Here is a 22234-nt window from a genome sequence, read left to right as displayed (position 1 = left end):
TTAAATTTATTAAACAATTTATGAATAATTAATCTTTTATATATTTAAATAAATTAACAGATCTTTTTCAGATCTTTAGTCTGACTTTCTTCCTTGTGTTATCGAAGCTGAAGTTTTTTAACTAAATCTAGCGTTTTTGTATTTCCTTTTCTTTCTAATGCCAAGAAAAATAAAGTTGTGTAGACCACCTAAATATTGATGTTAAAAGTAAAAACAAAACATGCCCCGACCCGGGATTGAACCAGGGACCTTCAGATCTTCAGTCTGACGCTCTCCCAACTGAGCTATCGAGGCTCTTGTAGAAATACATTGTCTCGCCTTCTTAATTAATTCTCTTTTTGGATAAAAAAAAATTACTTAAATCAATTTCTATCGACTAAGCCATGCGTTGTTTGTGTGGAAGGATATTAAACAAAAGAATGGCCAGTACGGGGATAGAACCCGCGACATTCGCGTTATTAGCACGACGCTCTAACCAGCTGAGCTAACCGGCCAGATACTTTATAGCTGATTTACAAATTGTCAATAATTCGAAACGATTCCATTATTATGGACTAAAAGACAATTCCATCTGCTTTACAAGCAGAAGGCCATGAGTTTAAGTCTCGCTGAACTAATTTTATTGCCATAAATATAAACAGCAATTATTGTGTAGTTGTATGCATTCTTTATTTTATAAAAAACTACAGCAAAATTTATTAATTTTAGACGTAAGACAATTTTTACCAATTATTTTTGAATAAACAGAAATCTATATTTATTTTAGAGTATTAAAACGTTGCAGTTTGATCAACCAATGTACTTCTACAGACCTATTTTAACGTATGCTCTACACAAATAAGTTATAGGTTTAAAACTTATTAAACCTATTCTTTAGGTATATACCACACTGTATGTTTATCTTTTTAAAACTGCGATCTTTTTAAAATTTATCATTAATATCTAAATTTTAAAAGTGGTCATATTGAACCCTCTTAAATTTCTATTTACCGCCTTTATACTTTTCTTGTAGTGATAAATGGTAAATACCAAAAACGATTGTAAATATTGTTTAAAGATAACAATAAAATGTTTTATGTAATTGCCTTTATAAATAGAAATAATCATTTTAATCATCCTCAATTTTATTTAAGTTAAAAATATTAAATTGTTCTGTAATATAGTTCCGATGGGGTTTGCGCCCATGACCTTCTGCGTGTAAAGCAGACGTGATAACCACTACACTACAGAACTCGTTGGAAACATTGTTCTAGATACAAAGAAGTGAATCACCTCACAGAGTTTTATTATTTTTCAAAATAAAAGCGGTTACTAGTTAATATTAATACCTTAAAATAAGCAAGTTAATATTATTTTTAGTAACATTTAAATCTTAACTTGTAAAAACTTCACTAAATACCTATATAATGGATTTTAACGATTATTATGTTAACGCTATTAACGCTTTTAAATGTTAGCTTTGACGAGTTTTTAAACCGTAACTTTCTGCATAAAGAGTAGACGTAATTATGTAAAAGTTTTAATTATTTTCATTTGTTTGAACTTTTAAAAGTGTAGTTCCGATGGTGCTTGAACCCATGACCTTCTGCGTGTTAGGCAGACGTGATAACCACTACACTACGGAACTCGATGTTCATTAAATTCGTAGAAGCAAACTGGTTAATAATATCACAACGTCTTTATCTCTATGCGTATAATTACGATTTGTCTGTATGTCTTTTGTATAATAAGGCGTATCAATATTTTGTAGTTATTATCGCAAAAAAAATACATTTAACTGTCCACAAATTTGCATCAGTTGCATTTTAGTCAAAATTAAGCCGAAAGATCACGCAATTAAGATAACGTTCTATGCTACAAAAACTTTTAAAAATCACTCAACATGGCAACAGGTGTAAACACGTGACTAGAAATAGATAACAACTTTAACGTAAACAACAAGATAGCTGATTTGTTATGGTATTTAATAACAGTATCTCAGTAGTGTCTACAATCATTTGTGTTAGAAACCTAACTAACTGGAGAATGATGAAGATTAACGTTATAATCACATTCAGTACACTTAACAAGGTATTTAAATTTTTTATAGACAAAATAAAAATACATAAAAATGTTAGATATTTTTTACCAAAAAATGGAGGACCCGGGCATCGATCCCGGTACCTCGCGCATGCTAAGCGCGCGCTCTACCATGTGAGCTAGACCCCCACGACAACACCGATCCACGATCCACGAATTCGATCCCCGACCTTTCTAATGTGACATAGACCGACCTTGTCACCAGATTTTGGATCTTAAAATTTAGAAATAATACGGCACTATACCAAGTATTTGCTTTGTTAGGTCGGCTTTTAAGGTTAATTACAGTCCTAATGTAATAATCTTTTTAAAGTTATATAACACTGATATTGTAATAAATTAAAATATATAAAAGTAATTCGTTTTATATATTATTTTATAAAAATTTAAATTTATTAAACAATTTATGAATAATTAATCTTTTATATATTTAAATAAATTAACAGATCTTTTTCAGATCTTTAGTCTGACTTTCTTCCTTGTGTTATCGAAGCTGAAGTTTTTTAACTAAATCTAGCGTTTTTGTATTTCCTTTTCTTTCTAATGCCAAGGAAAATAATGTTGTGTAGACCACCTAAATATTGATGTTAAAAGTAAAAACAAAACATGCCCCGACCCGGGATTGAACCAGGGACCTTCAGATCTTCAGTCTGACGCTCTCCCAACTGAGCTATCGAGGCTCTTGTAGAAATACATTGTCTCGCCTTCTTAATTAATTCTCTTTTTGGATAAAAAAAAATTACTTAAATCAATTTCTATCGACTAAGCCATGCGTTGTTTGTGTGGAAGGATATTAAACAAAAGAATGGCCAGTACGGGGATAGAACCCGCGACATTCGCGTTATTAGCACGACGCTCTAACCAGCTGAGCTAACCGGCCAGATACTTTATAGCTGATTTACAAATTGTCAATAATTCGAAACGATTCCATTATTATGGACTAAAAGACAATTCCATCTGCTTTACAAGCAGAAGGCCATGAGTTTAAGTCTCGCTGAACTAATTTTATTGCCATAAATATAAACAGCAATTATTGTGTAGTTATATGCATTCTTTATTTTATAAAAAACTACAGCAAAATTTATTAATTTTAGACGTAAGACAATTTTTACCAATTATTTTTGAATAAACAGAAATCTATATTTATTTTAGAGTATTAAAACGTTGCAGTTTGATCAACCAATGTACTTCTACAGACCTATTTTAACGTATGCTCTACACAAATAAGTTATAGGTTTAAAACTTATTAAACCTATTCTTTAGGTATATACCACACTGTATGTTTATCTTTTTAAAACTGCGTTCTTTTTAAAATTTATCATTAATATCTAAATTTTAAAAGTGGTCATATTGAACCCTCTTAAATTTCTATTTACCGCCTTTATACTTTTCTTGTAGTGATAAATGGTAAATACCAAAAACGATTGTAAATATTGTTTAAAGATAACAATAAAATGTTTTATGTAATTGCCTTTATAAATAGAAATAATCATTTTAATCATCCTCAATTTTATTTAAGTTAAAAATATTAAATTGTTCTGTAATATAGTTCCGATGGGGTTTGCGCCCATGACCTTCTGCGTGTAAAGCAGACGTGATAAACACTACACTACAGAACTCGTTGGAAACATTGTTCTAGATACAAAGGAGTGAATCACCTCACAGAGTTTTATTATTTTTCAAAATAAAAGCGGTTACTAGTTAATATTAATACCTTAAAATAAGCAAGTTAATATTATTTTTAGTAACATTTAAATCTTAACTTGTAAAAACTTCACTAAATACCTATATAATGGATTTTAACGATTATTATGTTAACGCTATTAACGCTTTTAAATGTTAGCTTTGATGAGTTTTTAAACCGTAACTTTCTGCATAAAGAGTAGACGTAATTATGTAAAAGTTTTAATTATTTTCATTTGTTTAAACTTTTAAAAGTTTAGTTCCGATGGGGCTTGAACCCATGACCTTCTGCGTGTTAGGCAGACGTGATAACCACTACACTACGGAACTCGATGTTCATTAAATTCGTAGAAGCAAACTGGTTAATAATATCACAACGTCTTTATGCGTATAATTACGATTTGTCTGTATGTCTTTTGTATAATAAGGCGTATCAATATTTTATAGTTATTATCGCAAAAAAAGTACATTTAACTGTCCACAAATTTGCATCAGTTGCATTTTAGTCAAAATTAAGCCGAAAGATCACGCAATTAAGATAACGTTCTATGCTACAAAAACGTTCCAAAATCACTCAACATGGCAACAGGTGTAAACACGTGACTAGAAATAGATAACAACTTTAACGTAAACAACAAGATAGCTGATTTGTTATGGTATTTAATAACAGTATCTCAGTAGTGTCTACAATCATTTGTGTTAGAAACCTAACTAACTGGAAAATGATGAAGATTAACGTTATAATCACATTCAGTACACTTAACAAGGTATTTCAATTTTTTATGGACAAAATAAAAATACATAAAAATGTTAGATATTTTTTACCAAAAATGGAGGACCCGGGCATCGATCCCGGTACCTCGCGCATGCTAAGCGCGCGCTCTACCATGTGAGCTAGACCCCCACGACAACACCGATCCACGATCCACGAATTCGATCCCCGACCTTTCTAATGTGACATAGACCGACCTTGTCACCAGGTTTTGGATCTTAAAATTTAGAAATAATACGGCACTATACCAAGTATTTGCTTTGTTAAGTCGGCCTTTAAGGTTAATTACGGTCCTAATGTAATAATCTTTTTAAAGTTATATAAAACTGATATTGTAATAAATTAAAATATATAAAAGTAATTCGTTTTATATATTATTTTATAAAAATTTAAATTTATTAAACAATTTATGAATAATTAATCTTTTATATATTTAAATAAATTAACAGATCTTTTTCAGATCTTTAGTCTGACTCTCTCCCTTGTGTTATCGAATCTGAAGTTTTTTAACTAAATCTAGCGTTTTTGTATTTCCTTTTCTTTCTAATGCCAAGGACAATAAAGTTGTGTAAACCGCCTAAATATTGATGTTAAAAGTAAAAACGAAATATGCCCCGACCCGGGATTGAACCAGGGACCTTCAGATCTTCAGTCTGCCGCTCTCCCAACTGAGCTATCGATGCTCCTGTAAAAATAAATTGTATCGCCTTCTTAATTAATTCTCTTTTTGGATAAAAAAAATTTCTTAAATCAATTTCTATCGACTAAGCCATGCGTTGTTTGTGTGGAAGGATATTAAACAAAAGAATGGCCAGTACGGGTATCGAACCCTCGACATTCGCGTTATTAGCACGACGCTCTAACCAGCTGAGCTAACCGGCCAGATACTTTACAGCTAATTTACAAATTGTCAATAATTCGGAACAATTCCATTATTATGGACTAAAAGACAATTCCATCTGCTTTACAAGCAGAAGGCCATGAGTTTAAGTCTCTCTGAACTAATTTTATTGCCATAAATATAAACAGCAATTATTGTGTAGTTATATGCATTCTTTATTTTATAAAAAACTACAGCAAAATTTATTCATTTTATACGTAAGACAACTTTTACCAATCATTTTTTAATAAACAGCATTCTATATTTATTTTAGAGTATTAAAACGTTGCAGTTTGATCAACCAATGTACTTCTACAGACCTATTTTAACGTCTGCTCTACACAAAATAAGGTTATAGGTTTAAAACTTATTAAACCTATTCTTTAGGTATATACCACACTGTATGTTTATCTTTTTAAAACTGCGTTCTTTTTAAAATTTATCATTAATATCTAAATTTTAAAAGTGGTCATATTGAACCCTTTTAAATTTCTATTCACCGCCTTTATATTTTTCTTGTAGTGATAAATGGTAAATACCAAAAACGATTGTAAATATTGTTTAAATATAACAATAAAATGTTTTATGTAATTGCCTTTATAAATAGAAATAATCATTTTAATCAACCTCAATTTTATTTAAGTTAAAAATATTAAATTGTTCTGTAATATAGATCCGATGGGGTTTGCGCCCATGACCTTCTGCGTGTAAAGCAGACGTGATAACCACTACACTACAGAACTCGTTGGAAACATTGTTCTAGATACAAAGGAGTGAATCACCTCACAGAGTTTTATTATTTTTCAAAATAAAAGCGGTTACTAGTTAATATTAATACCTTAAAATAAGCAAGTTAATATTATTTTTAGTAACATTTAAATCTTAACTTGTAAAAACTTCACTAAATACCTATATAATGGATTTTAACGATTATTATGTTAACGCTATTAACGCTTTTAAATGTTAGCTTTGACGAGTTTTTAAACCGTAACTTTCTGCATAAAGAGTAGACGTAATTATGTAAAAGTTTTAATTATTTTCATTTGTTTAAACTTTTAAAAGTTTAGTTCCGATGGGGCTTGAACCCATGACCTTCTGCGTGTTAGGCAGACGTGATAACCACTACACTACGGAACTCGATGTTCATTAAATTCGTAGAAGCAAACTGGTTAATAATATCACAACGTCTTTATGCGTATAATTACGATTTGTCTGTATGTCTTTTGTATAATAAGGCGTATCAATATTTTATAGTTATTATCGCAAAAAAAATACATTTAACTGTCCACAAATTTGCATCAGTTGCATTTTAGTCAAAATTAAGCCGAAAGATCACGCAATTAAGATAATGTTCTATGCTACAAAAACTTTTAAAAATCACTCAACATGGCAACAGGTGTAAACACGTGACTAGAAATAGATAACAACTTTAACGTAAACAACAAAATAGCTGATTTGTTGTGGTATTTAATAACAGTATCTCAGTAGTGTCTACAATCATTTGTGTTAGAAACCTAACTAACTGGAGAATGATGAAGATTAACGTTATAATCACATTCAGTACACTTAACAAGGTATTTAAATTTTTTATAGACAAAATAAAAATACATAAAAATGTTAGATATTTTTTACCAAAAAATGGAGGACCCGGGCATCGATCCCGGTACCTCGCTCATGCTAAGCGCGTGCTCTACCATGTGAGCTAGACCCCCACGACAACACCGATCCACGATCCACGAATTCGATCTCCGACCTTTCTAATGTGACATAGACCGACCTTGTCACCAGATTTTGGATCTTAAAATTTAGAAATAATACGGCACTATACCAAGTATTTGCTTTGTTAGGTCGGCTTTTAAGGTTAATTACGGTCCTAATGTAATAATCTTTTTAAAGTTATATAACACTGATATTGTAATAAATTAAAATATATAAAAGTAATTCGTTTTATATATTATTTTATAAAAATTTAAATTTATTAAACAATTTATGAATAATTAATCTTTTATATATTTAAATAAATTAACAGACCTTTTTCAGATCTTTAGTCTGACTTTCTCCCTTGTGTTATCGAAGCTGAAGTTTTTTAACTAAATCTAGCGTTTTTGTATTTCCTTTTCTTTCTAATGCCAAGGACAATAAAGTTGTGTAAACCACCTAAATATTGATGTTAAAAGTAAAAACAAAACATGCTCCGACCCGGGATTGAACCAGGGACCTTCAGATCTTCAGGCTGACGCTCTCCCAACTGAGCTATCGAGGCTCTTGTAAAAATACATTGTCTCGCCTTCTTAATTAATTCTCTTTTTGGATAAAAAAAAATTTCTTAAATCAATTTCTATCGACTAAGCCATGCGTTGTTTGTGTGGAAGAATATTAAACAAAAAATAGCCAGTACGGGGATAGAACCCGCGACATTCGCGTTATTAGCACGACGCTCTAACCAGCTGAGCTTACCGGCCAGATACTTTATAGCTTATTTACAAATTGTCAATAATTCGAAACGATTCCATTATTATGGACTAAAATACAATTCCATCTGCTTTACAAGCAGAAGGCCATGAGTTTAAGTCTCGCTGAACTAATTTTATTGCAATAAATATAAACATCAATTATTGTGTAGTTATATGCATTCTTTATTTTATAAAAAACTACAGCAAAATTTATTAATTTTAGACGTAAGACAATTTTTACCAATCATTGTTGAATGATCGTGATCTGTTAGCTAAAACTTGACTGAAATGCAACCAATGCAAATTTGTGGACGGTTAAATGTAAATTTTTCGCCATAATAACTATAAAATATTGATACGCTTTATTATACAAAAGACATTCAGACAACTCGTAATTATACGCATAGAGATGAAGACGTTGTGGTATTATTAACCAGTTTGGTTATCACGTCTGCCTAACACGCAGAATGTCATGAGTTTGAGCCCCATCAGAACTATTCTTTTAAAAGTTTAAACAAATGAAAATATTTAAAACTTTTACATAATTACGTCTGCTCTTTATGCAGAAAGTTACGGTTTAAAAACTTATCAAAGCTACTTTTTAAAGTGTTAATAGCGTTAACATAATATCCGTTAAAATTTATTATATAGGTATTTAGTGAAGTTTTTACACGTTAAGCTTTAAATGTTACTAAAAATAACATTAACTTACTTTTTTTAATGTATAAATATTAACTAGTAACCGCTTTTATTTTAAAAATGATAAAACTCTGTGACGTGATTTACTCCTTTGTATCTAGAACATTGTTTGCAACGAGTTCCGAAGTTTAGTGGTTATCACGTCTGCTTTACATCCAGTCGGCCATGGATTCAATCCCCATCGGAACTATATTATAGAAAAATTTTAAATTTTTAACTTAAATAAAATTGAGGATGATTAAAATGAATATTTCTATTTATAAAGGCAATTACATAAAACATTTTATTGTTATCTTTAAACAATATTTACAATCGTTTTTGGTATTTACAATTTATCACTACAAGAAAAATATAAAGGCGGTGAATAGAAATTTAAAAGGATTTAATATGACCACTTTTAAAATTTAGATATTAAACGCAGTTTTAAAAAGATAAACATACAGTGTGGTATATACCTAAAGAATAGGTTTAATAAGTTTTAAACCTATAATCTTATTTGTGTAGAGCAGACGTTAAAATAGGTCTGTAGAAGTACACTGATTGATCAAACTGCAACGTTTTAATACTCTAAAATAAATATAGACTGTTGTTTATTCAAAAATGATTGGTAAAAATTGTCTTACGTCTAAAATTAATAAATTTTGCCGTAGTTTTTTTTAAAATAAAGAATGCATATAACTACACGATAATTGCTCTTTATATTTATGGCAATAAAATTAGTTCAGCGAGACTTAAACTCATGGCCTTCTACTTGTAAAGCAGATGGAATTGTCTTTTAGTCCATAATAATGGAATCGTTCCGAATTGTTGACAATTTGTAAATAAGCCATAAAGTATCTGGCCGGTTAGCTCAGCTGGTTAGAGCGTCGTGCTAATAACGCGAATGTCGCGGGTTCGATCCCCGTACTAGCCATTTTTTTATTTTATATCCTTCCACACAAACAACGCATGGCTTAGTCGATAAAAATTTATTTAAGAAATTTTTATTACCAAAAAGAGAATAAATTAAGAAGGCGATACAATGTTTTTTTTACAGGAGCCTCGATAGCTCAGTTGGGAGTGCGTCAGACTGAAGATCTGAAGGTCCCTGGTTCAATCCCGGGTCGGGGCATGTTTCGATTTTACTTTTAACATCAATATTTAAGCGGTTTACACAACTTTATTGTCCTTGGCATTAGAAAGAAAAAAAAATACAAAAACGCTAAATTTAGTTAAAAAACTTCAGCTTCGATAACACAAGAGAGAGAGTCAGACTAAAAATCTGAAAAAGATCTGTTAGTTTATGTAAATATATGAAAGATTAATTATTCATAAATTGTTTATTAAATATAAATTTTTATAAAATAATATATAAAACGAATTACTTTTATATATTTTAATTTATTACAATATCAGTTTTATATAACTTTAAAAAGATTATTACATTAGGACCGTAATTAACCTTAAAAGCCGACCTAACAAAGCAAATACTTGGTATAGTGCCGTATTATTTCTAATATTATTTCTAGTTAAAATTAACCTTTCTGCAAAAATAAACTTTTAAATATTAAGACACTATATTATACAAAAAAAATCAGACAAATCGTAACAATGCGCATAAAGTATGAGGACGTTGGGGTATGATCAACCAGTGTACTACGACACAATTGCATTTAGTAACAATATAAAAAATTACTTTAATGAAAATCGACGAAAATCTATATGAATTGTCCAGTTGATTAAATTTCTCACAAAAATAATTGTAAAAACTAGTAAGATACTTTCATCATACGAATAATGTTCCTAACATTATTAAATTTTCATTATAAAAGTTTTGAAGTTATTTGAGTTGTTTTTCCTTTATTTAAAAAAACATTATTTCTGTCTCAATGTCAGACTCTGTTTAAATTTATATTAGGCCTTACTGCTATTTTTAGACTGAAAATGCCTAAAAAAATTAGAAATTTGTAAATTTTATTGTTGTATATAAATATTTTAATTTAGATAAACAATTTATAAATACTTATTTTTATGTTTATTTAAATGAATCAGCCAAATTAGAAACCAGGAACCTTTAAATCTTCAGTCCGATCTTCTACTAACTGTGATATCAAAGCGGATAATTTTAAACTAAATCTTGCGTTTTTTTTCTTCCTAATACCAAAAACAATAAATTTGTGTAAGCTGCTTAGTTGTCGATGTTAAATGTAAAAAAAAAATATGCCCCGACTCGGGATTGAACGAGGGTCCTCCAGATCTTCAGTCTGACGCTCATCCAACTGAGCTATCAAGGATTGTAATAAAATATTGTACCTTGTAATAAAGAATTGTCTCGCATTCTTAAGAAATTTCATTATTTAGGTACAAAAACCAAATAAAAAATTCTGTAAAAAATTTTTAGAAACTAAGCTTTGGTAAGAGAATATTAAACAATAAAATTGGCCAGTACGGGGATCGAACCCGCGACATTCGCGTTATTAGCACGACGCTCTAACCAACTGAGCTAACCGGCCAGACGCTATATCACCTATTTACAAGTTGTAAATAATTCGGAGCGATTCTATCGCTGTAGAAAAATAAGTAGTTCCATCTGTGTAGAAAAATAGAGTATTTAAACTTAGCCTAGACCCGTATCTCTATCACGTTTTCTGTATCATGTAATCAGCCAGATTAATGTTTTTGAAAAGCAATGTGTTGCTATTCTTCATGCAAGTTTGTGGACGGATAAATGTAACTCTTTCTCCATAATAAACTATAATTAATTATTAGTATGTTTTACTATACAAAAGACATACAGACAAATCTTCATAATACGCATAGAGTATTAAGACGTTGCGGTGTGATTAACCAGTCTACTTCTACAGATTAATTCTCACATTGGATAGGTATGAGTGTAGTGTATTCTCAGCCGAAGCCAGGTACAGCACATCATCGTAAATAGCATTAGTAACATGCTTGACAGAATGTGTTTGCTGAAAACAAGTATAAAGGGGATACTTACCCATGACTTACCCGGTAACAATTAGAAATGACATTACGTTGAAACAATGCTCAACCCTTGACTATAGTCTCACAGTTGTGATTTTTTTTTTTTTTTTTTGTATATATCTTTATCCTCGATGTGGGAAAGTCGAATGCGCGACTTAAACATAGAGTAACATAAGTTACTCCGACCCAGTCTCGAGTTGCCTGTGGCAGTTTAGGATATTATAGAGACTATAATTGCCCGGTAATTATGCTGCTGATCAAGTGCTGGCTCAGCAGGAGTTTATACCGTTTATACCGCCTTACTCAAGGGCGCTACAGCATGAAATCAGTGGGGATTGAACCCACGACCTCAAATGTGGTGTAGTAAGTGTTCTTACCACTACACCACGCTGCCGGTCAGATTCTACAGCTTGAGTAATAATAAGGTATATGCTTTTTGCTGATTTTCATGTAATTGTAGAATCAATTGTAATAAGCCTATTACAATCAATTCTAAGTTCAAGCTAGTTCAATGTCATTGACCGGACACGTACAACAATTATTCTCGTTACAACGGGCGTCAACTTCAAACAATGCACTCTAAAATCGCCCCTAACGAGAATTAGCCACGTAACCTGTACGTAGAAGGCCAGCGGCGTTACAACGAACGAACTTTTATTGCCTTTCGGTTGTGCTATAAATACTGGAACAATTTAAACATTCTTGACCAATCTACCGATAGTTGGTCATCGTTACATCGTCGGGCCAATCTAGCGATAGTTGGCCACCGTCGCATCTCGCAATAACTGGACCTACAAACCGTACTTCAACTTTAACGTCAGTCTAGCAATCTAGCTGATCTTGTAATGTAACTTTAAATCAAACCGTGTAAGTGTTTTGCCGTATTACAATAAAAGTATTACTGTTAACGTCTTGTCGTTTATAACTAAAACTTAAACAAAATACCAAACCAAATATAATCATAACAAATGGAGTCGGTAAACGGGGTCAAGTCAAATTAAACAATTAAACCGAATAAACAACCAAAATAACTACAACAATAAAATCTAGTAACTCTACATAATAACCGTAAAAACACGAACAAGATGTGCCCTATGCTTTATTTTTATTAATAGTCAGTCAATTCGGTACAATTTAGTTTGATTTTAAAGTTCAATGACAAAATTCGTTTAAATTCGGTTTTCAAAGGTTAAACATCTCACATAATAACATACACACATGTCCTATATACCTTATTCAAATAGAATAGAAGTTAGTTATACACTTCAAAGAAATAACACAACATCTATACATGGATTACAGTTAACACATTGGGACCTCAAATCTATACAAAAATGTCATAAAAACTTACAAATATCCAAAATCACGAAAAAGTAAAATGACATGCGGGAATCACACCCGGGACACTAAGATATTAAAACATAGAAATACTAAACAATATAATACTAAATTTGTCTGTAACACACCGGCCCCAATGACTAGATACCATAGGAGAAAGTCATTTAAATAAAAACGGACAAATAGTTATCGAAAAAGATATAAAGTTATTAGATGCACTCCAGAAGACACAACTTCCAGATGTCACGCTCGAAGGTTAAAAGAGCTGTGCGGAACCGTACCCTTCTCACCAAGCCATTCCGATCCGCGAACGTCTCCTCCACAATACCCTTCGGCCAGGCTCCTTATTTAGCGTTCTCGTCGATGATCAAGACTAAGTCTCCCTTCGCAAAATTCTTTACTGGATGCAACCATTTTTGTCTGGATTGTAGTAAAGGTAAGTACTCTTTTATCCATCGTTTCCAAAATATATGTATCATATATTGAACCAATTTCCAGGATTTTCTATAACCCTCTGCTTTGGAGAATTCATCAGGTGGGCACAACACTTTAAGTCTTCCTAGTAAAATTGAATTTGGGGATAGTGATTGCAAGTCTGTACATGCATTGCTTAGTGCCGTCAATGGGCGATCATTAAGAATGCGTTCAACCTCTGCCATAAATGTGTGCAGCTCTTCATCATTTAATATTCTCTCACAAGTTAAAGCTCGCAATATCTTCCGGACAGACCTAATAATTCTTTCCCATACACCTCCTTGATGGGATGCCCTTGGGGGATTCAACCTCCTATTTATGTTCTCCTGTAGTAAAGTATCGTAAATTTGTTTTGAATTCCAGCGCTTAATGCATTCTCGCAATTCTCGTTCTGCTCCTACAAAGTTTGTGCCATTGTCACTGTAGACTTCTTTTGGACATCCTCGTCTACTGATAAATCTTCTGAACGAATGTAAGAATGAATTTGTATCCAATGAATTTGAGATTTCTATATGCACCGCACGAGTTGCCATACAAGTAAATATGCAACCATAACGTTTAACTTGATATCGACCCTGCTTTATGAAAAGAGGGCCCATATAGTCCACTCCAGTGCTGTTAAAGGGGTGGTTTCCAGGGGTAACTCGACATGCGGGTAATGGTGACATTAGTTGCTCTCCTATCTTTGCTTTGTATAAATGACATTTTTTACAGTCCAATGATTCTTTTTACTGCTGCATGACCTTTAACAATCCAATATTGTTCCCTAGTGGCAGCCAGAACATGCGATGTGCCACTATGACCTTCTTTCTTGTGGTAGTAATCTATGATTAAATCTGTGACATGGTGTCGGTAAGGTAATAGGATGGGATGCTTGTTTTCAATGGACAGTGGGCTTCTTTGAAGGCGACCACCTACTCTAAGAATGCCATTAACCATAAATAGGCTTAGTTTCTTCAAATTCGATTTTATATATTTGCAGTTGGACTGATCTGACAAAGCGTGTTGAAAATCAATATGGTCTTCCATCTTTAGCATAACATGTGGAAAGGCTTCTTGCTGTACCAGTCGAAGTATATTTATCATTGCATCTTTCATTTTTTCCCCAGATAACATTGGTTGGTTGACAAAGTTGATGTTAGGGTCTTTTAGAAAGCGAGATCTCATACTAACTTTAAAACGGAGCAACCAAGCTATAGCCATTTTTAGCTTGGTTATTGACGAATACCGTTTAAGCAAATCATGAAGTCCATTGTTTGTCAATTTCATTATTGCCACATGATAAGCACATTTCTTTACTTCTTCATCATCATCATTAATTGAAGGTAAAACAGAAGGACGTCTAGGCCAGAATTCTTCATCTTTCCCTAAAAACTCTGGTCCACTAAACCACATATCAGCCTTATGTAATTGGTTTGGCATTAACCCTCTTGAGGCGATGTCTGCATGGTTTTGTTTAGTATTCACATGGTGCCACTGAGTTACACTGGTGTGTTCATGACTAACAGCTAGTCGATTAGCCACATATGTATGAAAACGTTTGCTTGTATTGGCTATATATTGGATCACTGAAGTTGAGTCAGTCCAACACACTACTCGATCAATTTGACATTCCAATTCTTTTGCGATGATTCTTGAAAGCTTTACTGCAATAACAGAAGCGTTTAATTCCTGCCTTGGTATAGTTATTGGTTCACATGGTGTCACTCGTGACTTTCCTATAATAAATAAACATTTAAAAGTTCCATCTGGATGTGTAGTTCGTAAGTAGCAAACAGCTCCATAACCAACCTCACTGGCATCCGAGAAGCAATGAAGTTGTTACAAAAACGTTGGATGTGTAGTAAAATAACATCGAGATATCTTGATTTCTTCCAGCATAGGCAAAAGCCTTAACCACTCCGACCAAAGAATGTTCATCTCATCAGGTATGGGGTCATCCCAACTTAGATTTTCTTTACACAAACGTTGTATAAATCATTTGACAGGTAAGACGAATGGTTGCACGAATCCCAAGGGATCATAAAGTTGACTAGTCATGGAAAGAATACCTCGACGAGTTGATGCCTTCGACAGCACATGTACCTTTATTTCAAACATGTCAGTCACTGTGTTCCAATATACACCTAGAGTTTCGGTGACAGATGATTCCTCCTCACTAAGATTAATGTCAATAACCCTTTGGGCTCTTTCCGTTGCAGGTACTGTTGAAAGTACTTTCTCAATGTTGCAAATGTATATTGTAAGATGAAATCCACCACACTTTAGCAATAGGTTCATTTCCTGAATAACCTGGATTGCTTTCTCAGAGCTTTCAACAGATTTTAGACAATCGTCTACATAAAAGTTTCGTTTGATAGTTGATAATGTCTCCTCACTAGCATTTGTCTCGTTATCTTCTGCTACTTTTCTAAGAGCAAAAGAAGCACAACTTGGTGATGATGTAGCTCCAAATAAATGTACTAACATTTTGTAGTCTTGTGGCTCAGCATTCAAATCTCCATCAGGCCACCATAGAAATCTCAAAGCATTACAGTCAAAAGGATGCACTCTAACTTGGTGGAACATACCTTTGATGTCAGCAGCGAAGGCTACTGGATGTTGCCTAAAACGCAACAAAACTCCGAGTAATGAGTTTGTGTGATCTGGTCCTTGTAACAGGTTTTCATTCAAAGATGTTCCGTGATATTTGGCAGCACAGTCGAAAACCACACGAAATTTTGGTCCTGTACAATGGTGTGAGATATACCATGCACAGTTTGAGTTCTCTTTACCTCTTGGATCAATCTTCATGGCATAATTCTTGTCAAGGGTCTCGTTTATTTTCTCAGAATACTGAAGAAACAATCTTGGGTCTGCTTGCAGTTTACGTTTTAACTGTAAAAGGCGCTTCTCTGCCATTGGGCGGTTGTAAGGAAGCTGAACATCATCATTTTTCCATGGCATGGCAATAGTATAATGCCCTTCTTTCTTTTGGATGGTTGACTGCATTATGGACAGGGCTCTGCGGTCTTCTACTGAATATCCTAACTCATCAGAGTAAGTATTTTCACTAAAGTCTTGATTAAACATCTTTTGCATTTGTTGATGCATTTCTTTATCTGATTTAGCTGAATAAATGTAATTTAAATTACTTACATTTTTGTTACCTATCTTGCCCTCATTTTTTATTGTGGACTCTTGACCAACAAGTGTCCAGCCAAGTCCTGTCCGAACTGCTTCTAGTTGATTGACAGTTCCTCTGCGAACTTCTTTGATAAAGTGTGCCTGGCGAACTTCAGCACCAATAAGAATGTCAATGTCTTTGTCTCCTATATCTGGAAACCAAATGTCCTTCATGTATGGGTATTCCTTAACATTGGCATTTGATGGTATACTAGCCTTTAACGCAGGTAAACTTGGTAAAGCCAATGCATCTGGTATGTAGATGCATTCTTCCTCATTTACACCTTTTGCAAAGAATAAAACCTGTGAACCTATATAATTTGCTGTTCCTTGAGCAGTTAAGATGACGCTTCTTACAGTGGGCCCACTTAAGTTTAATTTGTTTATCAAACTAGTAGTACAAAATGAAGTGTCAGCACCTTCATCAAGAAAGGCATATGTTTTAACACTCTTGGACTTATCTGATCCCCAAACCAACACAGGTAACACTTTTAATTTTATCTGTGGTTTAATGGTCTGAACTGAAGCCACTAAACTGGATGTTGCCAATGGCTGAGGTTCCAGTGTTTGTTTAATAAACTCCTTGTGTAGCAATGTATGGTGTTTCTTATGACATGTTTTGTATGTTTTTTCGCTTTTACAATTTTTTGCATTATGCTTCATTCCTAGACAGTTAAAACATAATTTGTTGGCCTTGATAATGTTTTATCTCTCCCAAACTTGTTTGCTACGAAACGAGTCGCACTTCCACAAGGGGTGTACTCCCTTGCAATCGATACATTGCCATGAGAATTCTTTCTTAGGATGTGATGCCTCGCTTTGGGATTTAACATGGTTAGTATCGAACATTTGTGTTGAATAAACCGCTGTCTTTTTCTCAGGTTTCCAGCGTTTTGTTGTCACATGCTTTGATCGTTCTCTTTCTTCTTCATGTATTGCCTTTCCTAGTATGTCTCCTGCCACACTAGCCTTCTCTTGTATAAACTCAAAAAGGTCATTGAAACTCAGTTCTTGGTCCCATTTTAAAGATTTCCTAGACTTTCTATGAAACTCCAGTTTTAGATATTTTGGCAATCAGTTGAAAATTTGTATAATACTGTCTGGAGAATTTAATCCTGATGTATGATTCCATGCCGTAAGAATAATTTCACAGTTACGCATTGAATTGGCCAAGTCTTCTAGACTACCTTGGTCACCCTCGATGGGTGGACCCTTTGTAGGAGTATCCATATGCGCTTTTACAACAATGTGTTTCTGTCCAAACTTTTCATATAGTATCTCCTTGGCTTTTCTTAAACCTTCCTTTGGGGGAGATATGACAACACATGACTTGATGGAGTCTTTGGCTTGTTTTGCTATATTGTTATCAAAACCTTTAATAAATTCATAAAAATCAAGTACACTACCATCAACGGTAGGTATGCTTCGATTTGGTAAGTTAAAACCCTGTCGAATAGTTGAAGCAACTGTTTGCATAATATCTGACAGTGATGTGTCCGTATGTGTGGGTTGAAATTTAGGTATACTGCACGCCAGCCCCATTTTACAAGGCCGCATAGGTGTAGGAGAGTTGGTAGCCTGGCGGTGGTACAAAGGTTTGGGTGTCAGGTTGACATGGTGGGGGGATAATGATTGGGGAATAACTTGTGGTAGTTGGATCAGAAACTGGTTCTGGTAGCTCTGGTCCCATTGGAGTGTTTGGATGGTCATCTTTAGTAACATCTGTTGGAAAAAACAAAGATCTAAATCGGGGTAAAAGAACGGGTGTTGGGTTAACTAAAGGTAATTTAGTTCGGGGTAAGGCAAATTCCCTAAGTGTTCGTGAAGGTGGCATTAGGAATGTTGACATTTCATCTTGTCTGGGGTCGTTAGAACAAGTAGATTGTGAATCTTCACTCACACATTGACTTAAAATGTCAGCTGCTTCGGCAAGTGCTTTCGAAACCTCGAGTTCAGAAGATATCTGTTCCCTTTGTAAATTTGCTTCCATGTTTATTCTTATTTTTTCTTTCTCATACTCAGCCTCTGCCATTATGCGGCTTTGCTCAAGACGGAGCTGTGTTTGTTCTTTAAGCCTTTCTGCTCGCAATCGTTTTACCTCTGCCTTCCTGCTTCTTGAGCTTGATAAACTTCCTCGATTAGATACCATTTGAGATGAATCTAATTTTAGACGTATTCGTTCTTTGGTGGATGTATCTTTACAAGCCTGTATGAATTGTTGGCAAACATCTTCTATGTTCTGGTATTGCTCTTTAATTTCAGCAATCTTAGTATTCGCCTCTTACTTTAAGTTTTCTTTCATTTCTGGAATTGCATTACAGTATTCGTTACACTGCCTGAGGCATTTGTGCATTATGTCGTCTAATGCTTTCCTTATACATACCACTTGCTGGTAGTTCCTTTTGTCCTTAAGAAGGAGTTTAATGGCACCTAGCTGCCTTATCACATGAGATATTAGCGCCGTTCTAGTACGCTTAATTGTGTCTAGTTGACTTCTAGTAACAATTTTTGTGTTATACACTTCGTTGTTCGTAAACATTGTATTAATGCTCTATGCAGACTCAGTTGGAAATATGGTCTTTAGGATGTGTAAATGCCACAGGTATTAGACCCTATGTCTAATACTGACAAAAATAAAATTGTCTTGGAACCTTGCTTGAGGGAAGTATTAGACTCTATGCCCAATACTGTCACAAATAAAGTTGACTTGGAACCTTGCTTGAGGTAAGTATTAGACCCTATGTCTAATGCTGACAAAAATAAAATTGTCTTGGAACCTTGCTTGAGGTAAGTATTAGACCCTATGCCCAATACTGTCACAAATAAAGTTGAAAAGAAAAGAATTTTTTCCACGTAATGGCTATCACGTCTGCTTCACACGCAGAAGGTCATCGGTTCAAACACACTAATAACCACTACACTACGGAACTAGATGTATCACAAAGTATGTGGACGTACATTAGTTGATTATACCGCAACGTCTTAGAAATAGTTAGTTACAAATAAGAAAAATTAAAAAGATATAGTTCCGATGGGGTTCGAACCCATTTATACCTATTTATTACATGCATTTGACTAGTTGTTGGCATTTATATATACACATGAAGTCAAAACAGTTGTACTAGAGACTTACACAGTACTTTATTGTTATAACTTGTGGTTTTATCTGAGATTTGCGATTACTGTAAGTCAGTGTGCTAAACTGCAACACAGTTTATGTGATTTTGGCAATGTTGAGTTGCGTATTACTGTAAATCAATTATATTTACTGCCAGTGTATTGTTGTACTTATAATGTTGTAGTATATGATTAACCTTATATTTGTTTAAAAGGGCCTACTTCTAACAAAAAATATTTATCACTCAGGCATAGCATTTTTTATTGTTTAATTGACACGTTAAGATGTAGGATAATTATGTACACAAAAATTAATTTATTAACCCAAATTGGGTGAAAAATATTTTAGTTTTTGTCAGACTAAATTGTTTTAACGATAAAATTAAAACCATGCTTTGGCAAAACCAAAAAAATTGCTAAAGCCAGATTTAAACAAAGTAGAGGGAGAAGCTTTAATTAACTTGAAGCCGCCATAAGACAACAATAAAAATGCAACACCTGCACCAAACATGGCTTCACGCTTCATTTTAAGAAATACAGGATTAATTTTCATGAACTCTTCAATAATATTTCCCCTCACATTCTTGTGAGGAAATTTGGTAGATGGCACTTCAACATTAAGAAACTTACATAAAGGTTCCCATCCTTCTTCGACATTGTACACCAACAATTTGTCTTTAGGGGCATTCTGTATTGTAAAATTATCATAAGCTTACAACTTTTAGTATTATAAACATTAATATAAATAAAGAGACAGTTTAAAAAAATCGCATTTATTACAAATAAACACAGAAATATAAAACCTAATTTACTTGAATAACATTAGCACAGTGACGCCTGTACTTCATTTTAAGAACCATTTCGTTAATTACAGGAGTCCCAAACAGCCAAGGATCAGTGTTGTAGCCAAAAATTGTGGTCCCTTTATATAAAAGAATTGTAGCACTAGAAGTATGTTTAAATCAGAGCTATTTTAGATTAAGTAGTTTATTTGAATTATTATTTAAACTCTTCTTACACATAAGAAATCCAAAACGTCTTATTCGCCAACACGTCGGTGAAAAAAATAGCAATCTAAACTTCATGACTTCGTTGTGTAAAATTTGCCGTTTAAAACTTTCAAACCACACCACTTCATTTTTTCTTTGAGTAAGGATAATCTACATATACAATTTAATATTTAATCATTCTATGAAGTGTAATCATGCTTTTAAGGGTTAACTACAGAACAGCAATATCAGAAATGAATCATAACTTGGGAATTACCTTTGAATCTGGAAATGCTTTATGTATTTCATCCCAGAAAAAACAACCAGGAACATCTGTCACTGCATCAACGTTCTCATACATTTTTCGAAAATCTTCAATTGTTCCACCTGTTTTCATAATTTTGCACCATTCTTTGTTTAAAAACTGAAAGTTTTCAGTAAAATCGTACACGTTGAAGTCAAGTTCGCGTAACGCTGCATACATACTCTTAGTGCCAGTTTTCGGAAAACCAGCCACAATAACCTTCATAACTTAACTTTAGTTTAGGTTAAACCACATTTGAAAAAACATTCGCTAAAAAGGCAAAAAAGTTTTTACTAAAAATTCTTTCTAAAATATTTGTAAAATATATGTTAAACAATTGTGTCCTGTGCCTAAGCCTTTATTTTCTAAAATGTTTATTTATTCAAGTTTATTAACTACATCACACATAATCGTTTTTACTCATTGCAACAACTCGATTAACAATTCCTTTTTATCAAAACTTAATAAACAAACCCTTTTTTTAAAATGAGTAAAATATTTTTTTCACGCTTATAAAAAAGTTAATATGTCAAGAATTTAATTTTGCAATATTGGTGTAAGATTTTAATATTTACTTAATGTTTTTGAAAAGGGCAAAGATCGATTATGTGTTTTTGTTTAACTTGTTACGCATTATTTACTTTACAGTTTGCTAGTTCTCTTTTATAATGCTTGACAAGTGCAAAGTGGTTTAAAAGAATCGAATCCCACTTATTCACTTTACGAAAATACATATTTACCGAATCAACGAATCAAATGGATAGAGTTATATTAAATCAATCGTATATATATTAAATGGATGTTATAGATCACATGTATTATATATAACGAATATTAAATTAAACAAAAAAATTTCATAATTTAAACTCTTACCTCAACACTCACCTGTTCAGATTATCCCATTGACACATCCGATTTATTCGATTCCTCATTTCAGTTCCACCGGCAGCGTGGTGTAATGGTAAAAACACTTGCTACACCACACTCAATGTCATGGGTTAAATCCCTACTGCTTTCATGCTGTAGTGCCCTTGAGTAAGGCGCTATAAAAAGTATGAACTCCTGCTGAGCCAGCACTTAATCAGCAGCAAAATTTTCGGCTAATTATAGTCTATATAATATCCAAAACTGCTACAGGCAACTGGAGACTGAGTCGGAGTAACTGATGTTACTCTATGTTTAGGTCGCGCATTCGACCTTTCCACATCAAAGATAAAGATATATACAAAAAATTATTATCAGTCGATCTATGCAATCCAACAATGTATTTTCGTATAGTAAATCAAGTGGTACTCAAAGAAATCGTGTACCGCA

At 33.2% G+C, this 22234-nt stretch overlaps 4 protein-coding genes and 13 non-coding genes across 17 annotated transcripts; 2 read left to right on the top strand and 15 right to left on the bottom strand.

Moving 5' to 3' along the window:
• Window positions 1-221: 221 nt before the first annotated feature.
• On the bottom strand, window positions 222-294 carry Trnaf-gaa (transfer RNA phenylalanine (anticodon GAA)). The gene has a single exon. It is a non-coding gene; the product is annotated as a tRNA-Phe (tRNA).
• A 126-nt stretch (window positions 295-420) lies between these two features.
• Trnai-aau (transfer RNA isoleucine (anticodon AAU)) lies at window positions 421-494 on the bottom strand. The gene has a single exon. It is a non-coding gene; the product is annotated as a tRNA-Ile (tRNA).
• Window positions 495-1160: 666 nt separating this feature from the next.
• On the bottom strand, window positions 1161-1233 carry Trnav-uac (transfer RNA valine (anticodon UAC)). The gene has a single exon. It is a non-coding gene; the product is annotated as a tRNA-Val (tRNA).
• Window positions 1234-1554: 321 nt separating this feature from the next.
• On the bottom strand, window positions 1555-1627 carry Trnav-aac (transfer RNA valine (anticodon AAC)). Its single transcript has one exon. It is a non-coding gene; the product is annotated as a tRNA-Val (tRNA).
• A 1059-nt stretch (window positions 1628-2686) lies between these two features.
• Window positions 2687-2759, bottom strand: Trnaf-gaa (transfer RNA phenylalanine (anticodon GAA)). Its single transcript has one exon. It is a non-coding gene; the product is annotated as a tRNA-Phe (tRNA).
• Window positions 2760-2885: 126 nt separating this feature from the next.
• Trnai-aau (transfer RNA isoleucine (anticodon AAU)) lies at window positions 2886-2959 on the bottom strand. The gene has a single exon. It is a non-coding gene; the product is annotated as a tRNA-Ile (tRNA).
• A 1060-nt stretch (window positions 2960-4019) lies between these two features.
• Trnav-aac (transfer RNA valine (anticodon AAC)) lies at window positions 4020-4092 on the bottom strand. The gene has a single exon. It is a non-coding gene; the product is annotated as a tRNA-Val (tRNA).
• Window positions 4093-5144: 1052 nt separating this feature from the next.
• On the bottom strand, window positions 5145-5217 carry Trnaf-gaa (transfer RNA phenylalanine (anticodon GAA)). The gene has a single exon. It is a non-coding gene; the product is annotated as a tRNA-Phe (tRNA).
• A 1261-nt stretch (window positions 5218-6478) lies between these two features.
• On the bottom strand, window positions 6479-6551 carry Trnav-aac (transfer RNA valine (anticodon AAC)). The gene has a single exon. It is a non-coding gene; the product is annotated as a tRNA-Val (tRNA).
• A 1053-nt stretch (window positions 6552-7604) lies between these two features.
• Window positions 7605-7677, bottom strand: Trnaf-gaa (transfer RNA phenylalanine (anticodon GAA)). The gene has a single exon. It is a non-coding gene; the product is annotated as a tRNA-Phe (tRNA).
• Window positions 7678-9405: 1728 nt separating this feature from the next.
• Trnai-aau (transfer RNA isoleucine (anticodon AAU)) lies at window positions 9406-9479 on the top strand. Its single transcript has one exon. It is a non-coding gene; the product is annotated as a tRNA-Ile (tRNA).
• A 125-nt stretch (window positions 9480-9604) lies between these two features.
• Window positions 9605-9677, top strand: Trnaf-gaa (transfer RNA phenylalanine (anticodon GAA)). The gene has a single exon. It is a non-coding gene; the product is annotated as a tRNA-Phe (tRNA).
• A 1307-nt stretch (window positions 9678-10984) lies between these two features.
• On the bottom strand, window positions 10985-11058 carry Trnai-aau (transfer RNA isoleucine (anticodon AAU)). Its single transcript has one exon. It is a non-coding gene; the product is annotated as a tRNA-Ile (tRNA).
• Window positions 11059-13215: 2157 nt separating this feature from the next.
• LOC145753453 (uncharacterized) lies at window positions 13216-14013 on the bottom strand. Its single transcript, XM_082569863.1, has one exon. The coding sequence runs from the start codon at window positions 14011-14013 to the stop codon at window positions 13216-13218; it is 798 nt and encodes a 265-aa protein (XP_082425989.1).
• Window positions 14014-14053: 40 nt separating this feature from the next.
• On the bottom strand, window positions 14054-17173 carry LOC145753452 (uncharacterized). Its single transcript, XM_082569862.1, has 2 exons — window positions 15397-17173; window positions 14054-15063 (listed from the first exon to the last, which is right to left on the bottom strand). Exons 1-2 carry the CDS (start codon window positions 17171-17173, stop codon window positions 14054-14056), a joined length of 2787 nt encoding a protein of 928 aa, XP_082425988.1.
• A 42-nt stretch (window positions 17174-17215) lies between these two features.
• Window positions 17216-18052, bottom strand: LOC145753451 (uncharacterized). The gene is made up of 2 exons (XM_082569861.1): window positions 17608-18052; window positions 17216-17520 (listed from the first exon to the last, which is right to left on the bottom strand). The coding sequence occupies exons 1-2, from the start codon at window positions 18050-18052 to the stop codon at window positions 17216-17218; spliced, it is 750 nt and encodes a 249-aa protein (XP_082425987.1).
• Window positions 18053-20009: 1957 nt separating this feature from the next.
• On the bottom strand, window positions 20010-21145 carry LOC145753450 (uncharacterized). Its single transcript, XM_082569860.1, has 4 exons — window positions 20894-21145; window positions 20646-20787; window positions 20440-20549; window positions 20010-20315 (listed from the first exon to the last, which is right to left on the bottom strand). Exons 1-4 carry the CDS (start codon window positions 21143-21145, stop codon window positions 20010-20012), a joined length of 810 nt encoding a protein of 269 aa, XP_082425986.1.
• Between the last annotated feature and the right edge of the window lie 1089 nt (window positions 21146-22234).

Source organism: Corella eumyota, chromosome 5 (assembly GCF_963082875.1).
Source record: "Corella eumyota chromosome 5, kaCorEumy4.1, whole genome shotgun sequence".
Taxonomy (NCBI): Eukaryota; Metazoa; Chordata; class Ascidiacea; order Phlebobranchia; family Corellidae; genus Corella; species Corella eumyota.
The sequence above is the reverse complement of the archived record's forward strand: the minus strand, read 5'-3'. Positions and strand labels throughout refer to the sequence as shown.

Coding starts and splice junctions, on each gene's coding strand:
- LOC145753450 (XM_082569860.1), bottom strand. CDS start 21,145: ATGAAGGTTATTGTGGCTGGTTTTCCGAAAACTGGCACTAAGAGTATG. Junction 20,788..20,893: donor AAGCATTTCCAGATTCAAAG/GTAATTCCCAAG, acceptor TTGTATATGTAG/ATTATCCTTACTCAAAGAAA. Junction 20,550..20,645: donor ACGTTTTGGATTTCTTATGT/GTAAGAAGAGTT, acceptor TTTTATATAAAG/GGACCACAATTTTTGGCTAC.
- LOC145753451 (XM_082569861.1), bottom strand. CDS start 18,052: ATGGGGCTGGCGTGCAGTATACCTAAATTTCAACCCACACATACGGAC. Junction 17,521..17,607: donor AGGATTAAATTCTCCAGACA/GTATTATACAAA, acceptor AATGGGACCAAG/AACTGAGTTTCAATGACCTT.
- LOC145753452 (XM_082569862.1), bottom strand. CDS start 17,173: ATGAAGCATAATGCAAAAAATTGTAAAAGCGAAAAAACATACAAAACA. Junction 15,064..15,396: donor GAAGGCATCAACTCGTCGAG/GTATTCTTTCCA, acceptor TATTTATTATAG/GAAAGTCACGAGTGACACCA.
- LOC145753453 (XM_082569863.1), bottom strand. CDS start 14,013: ATGTCACCATTACCCGCATGTCGAGTTACCCCTGGAAACCACCCCTTT.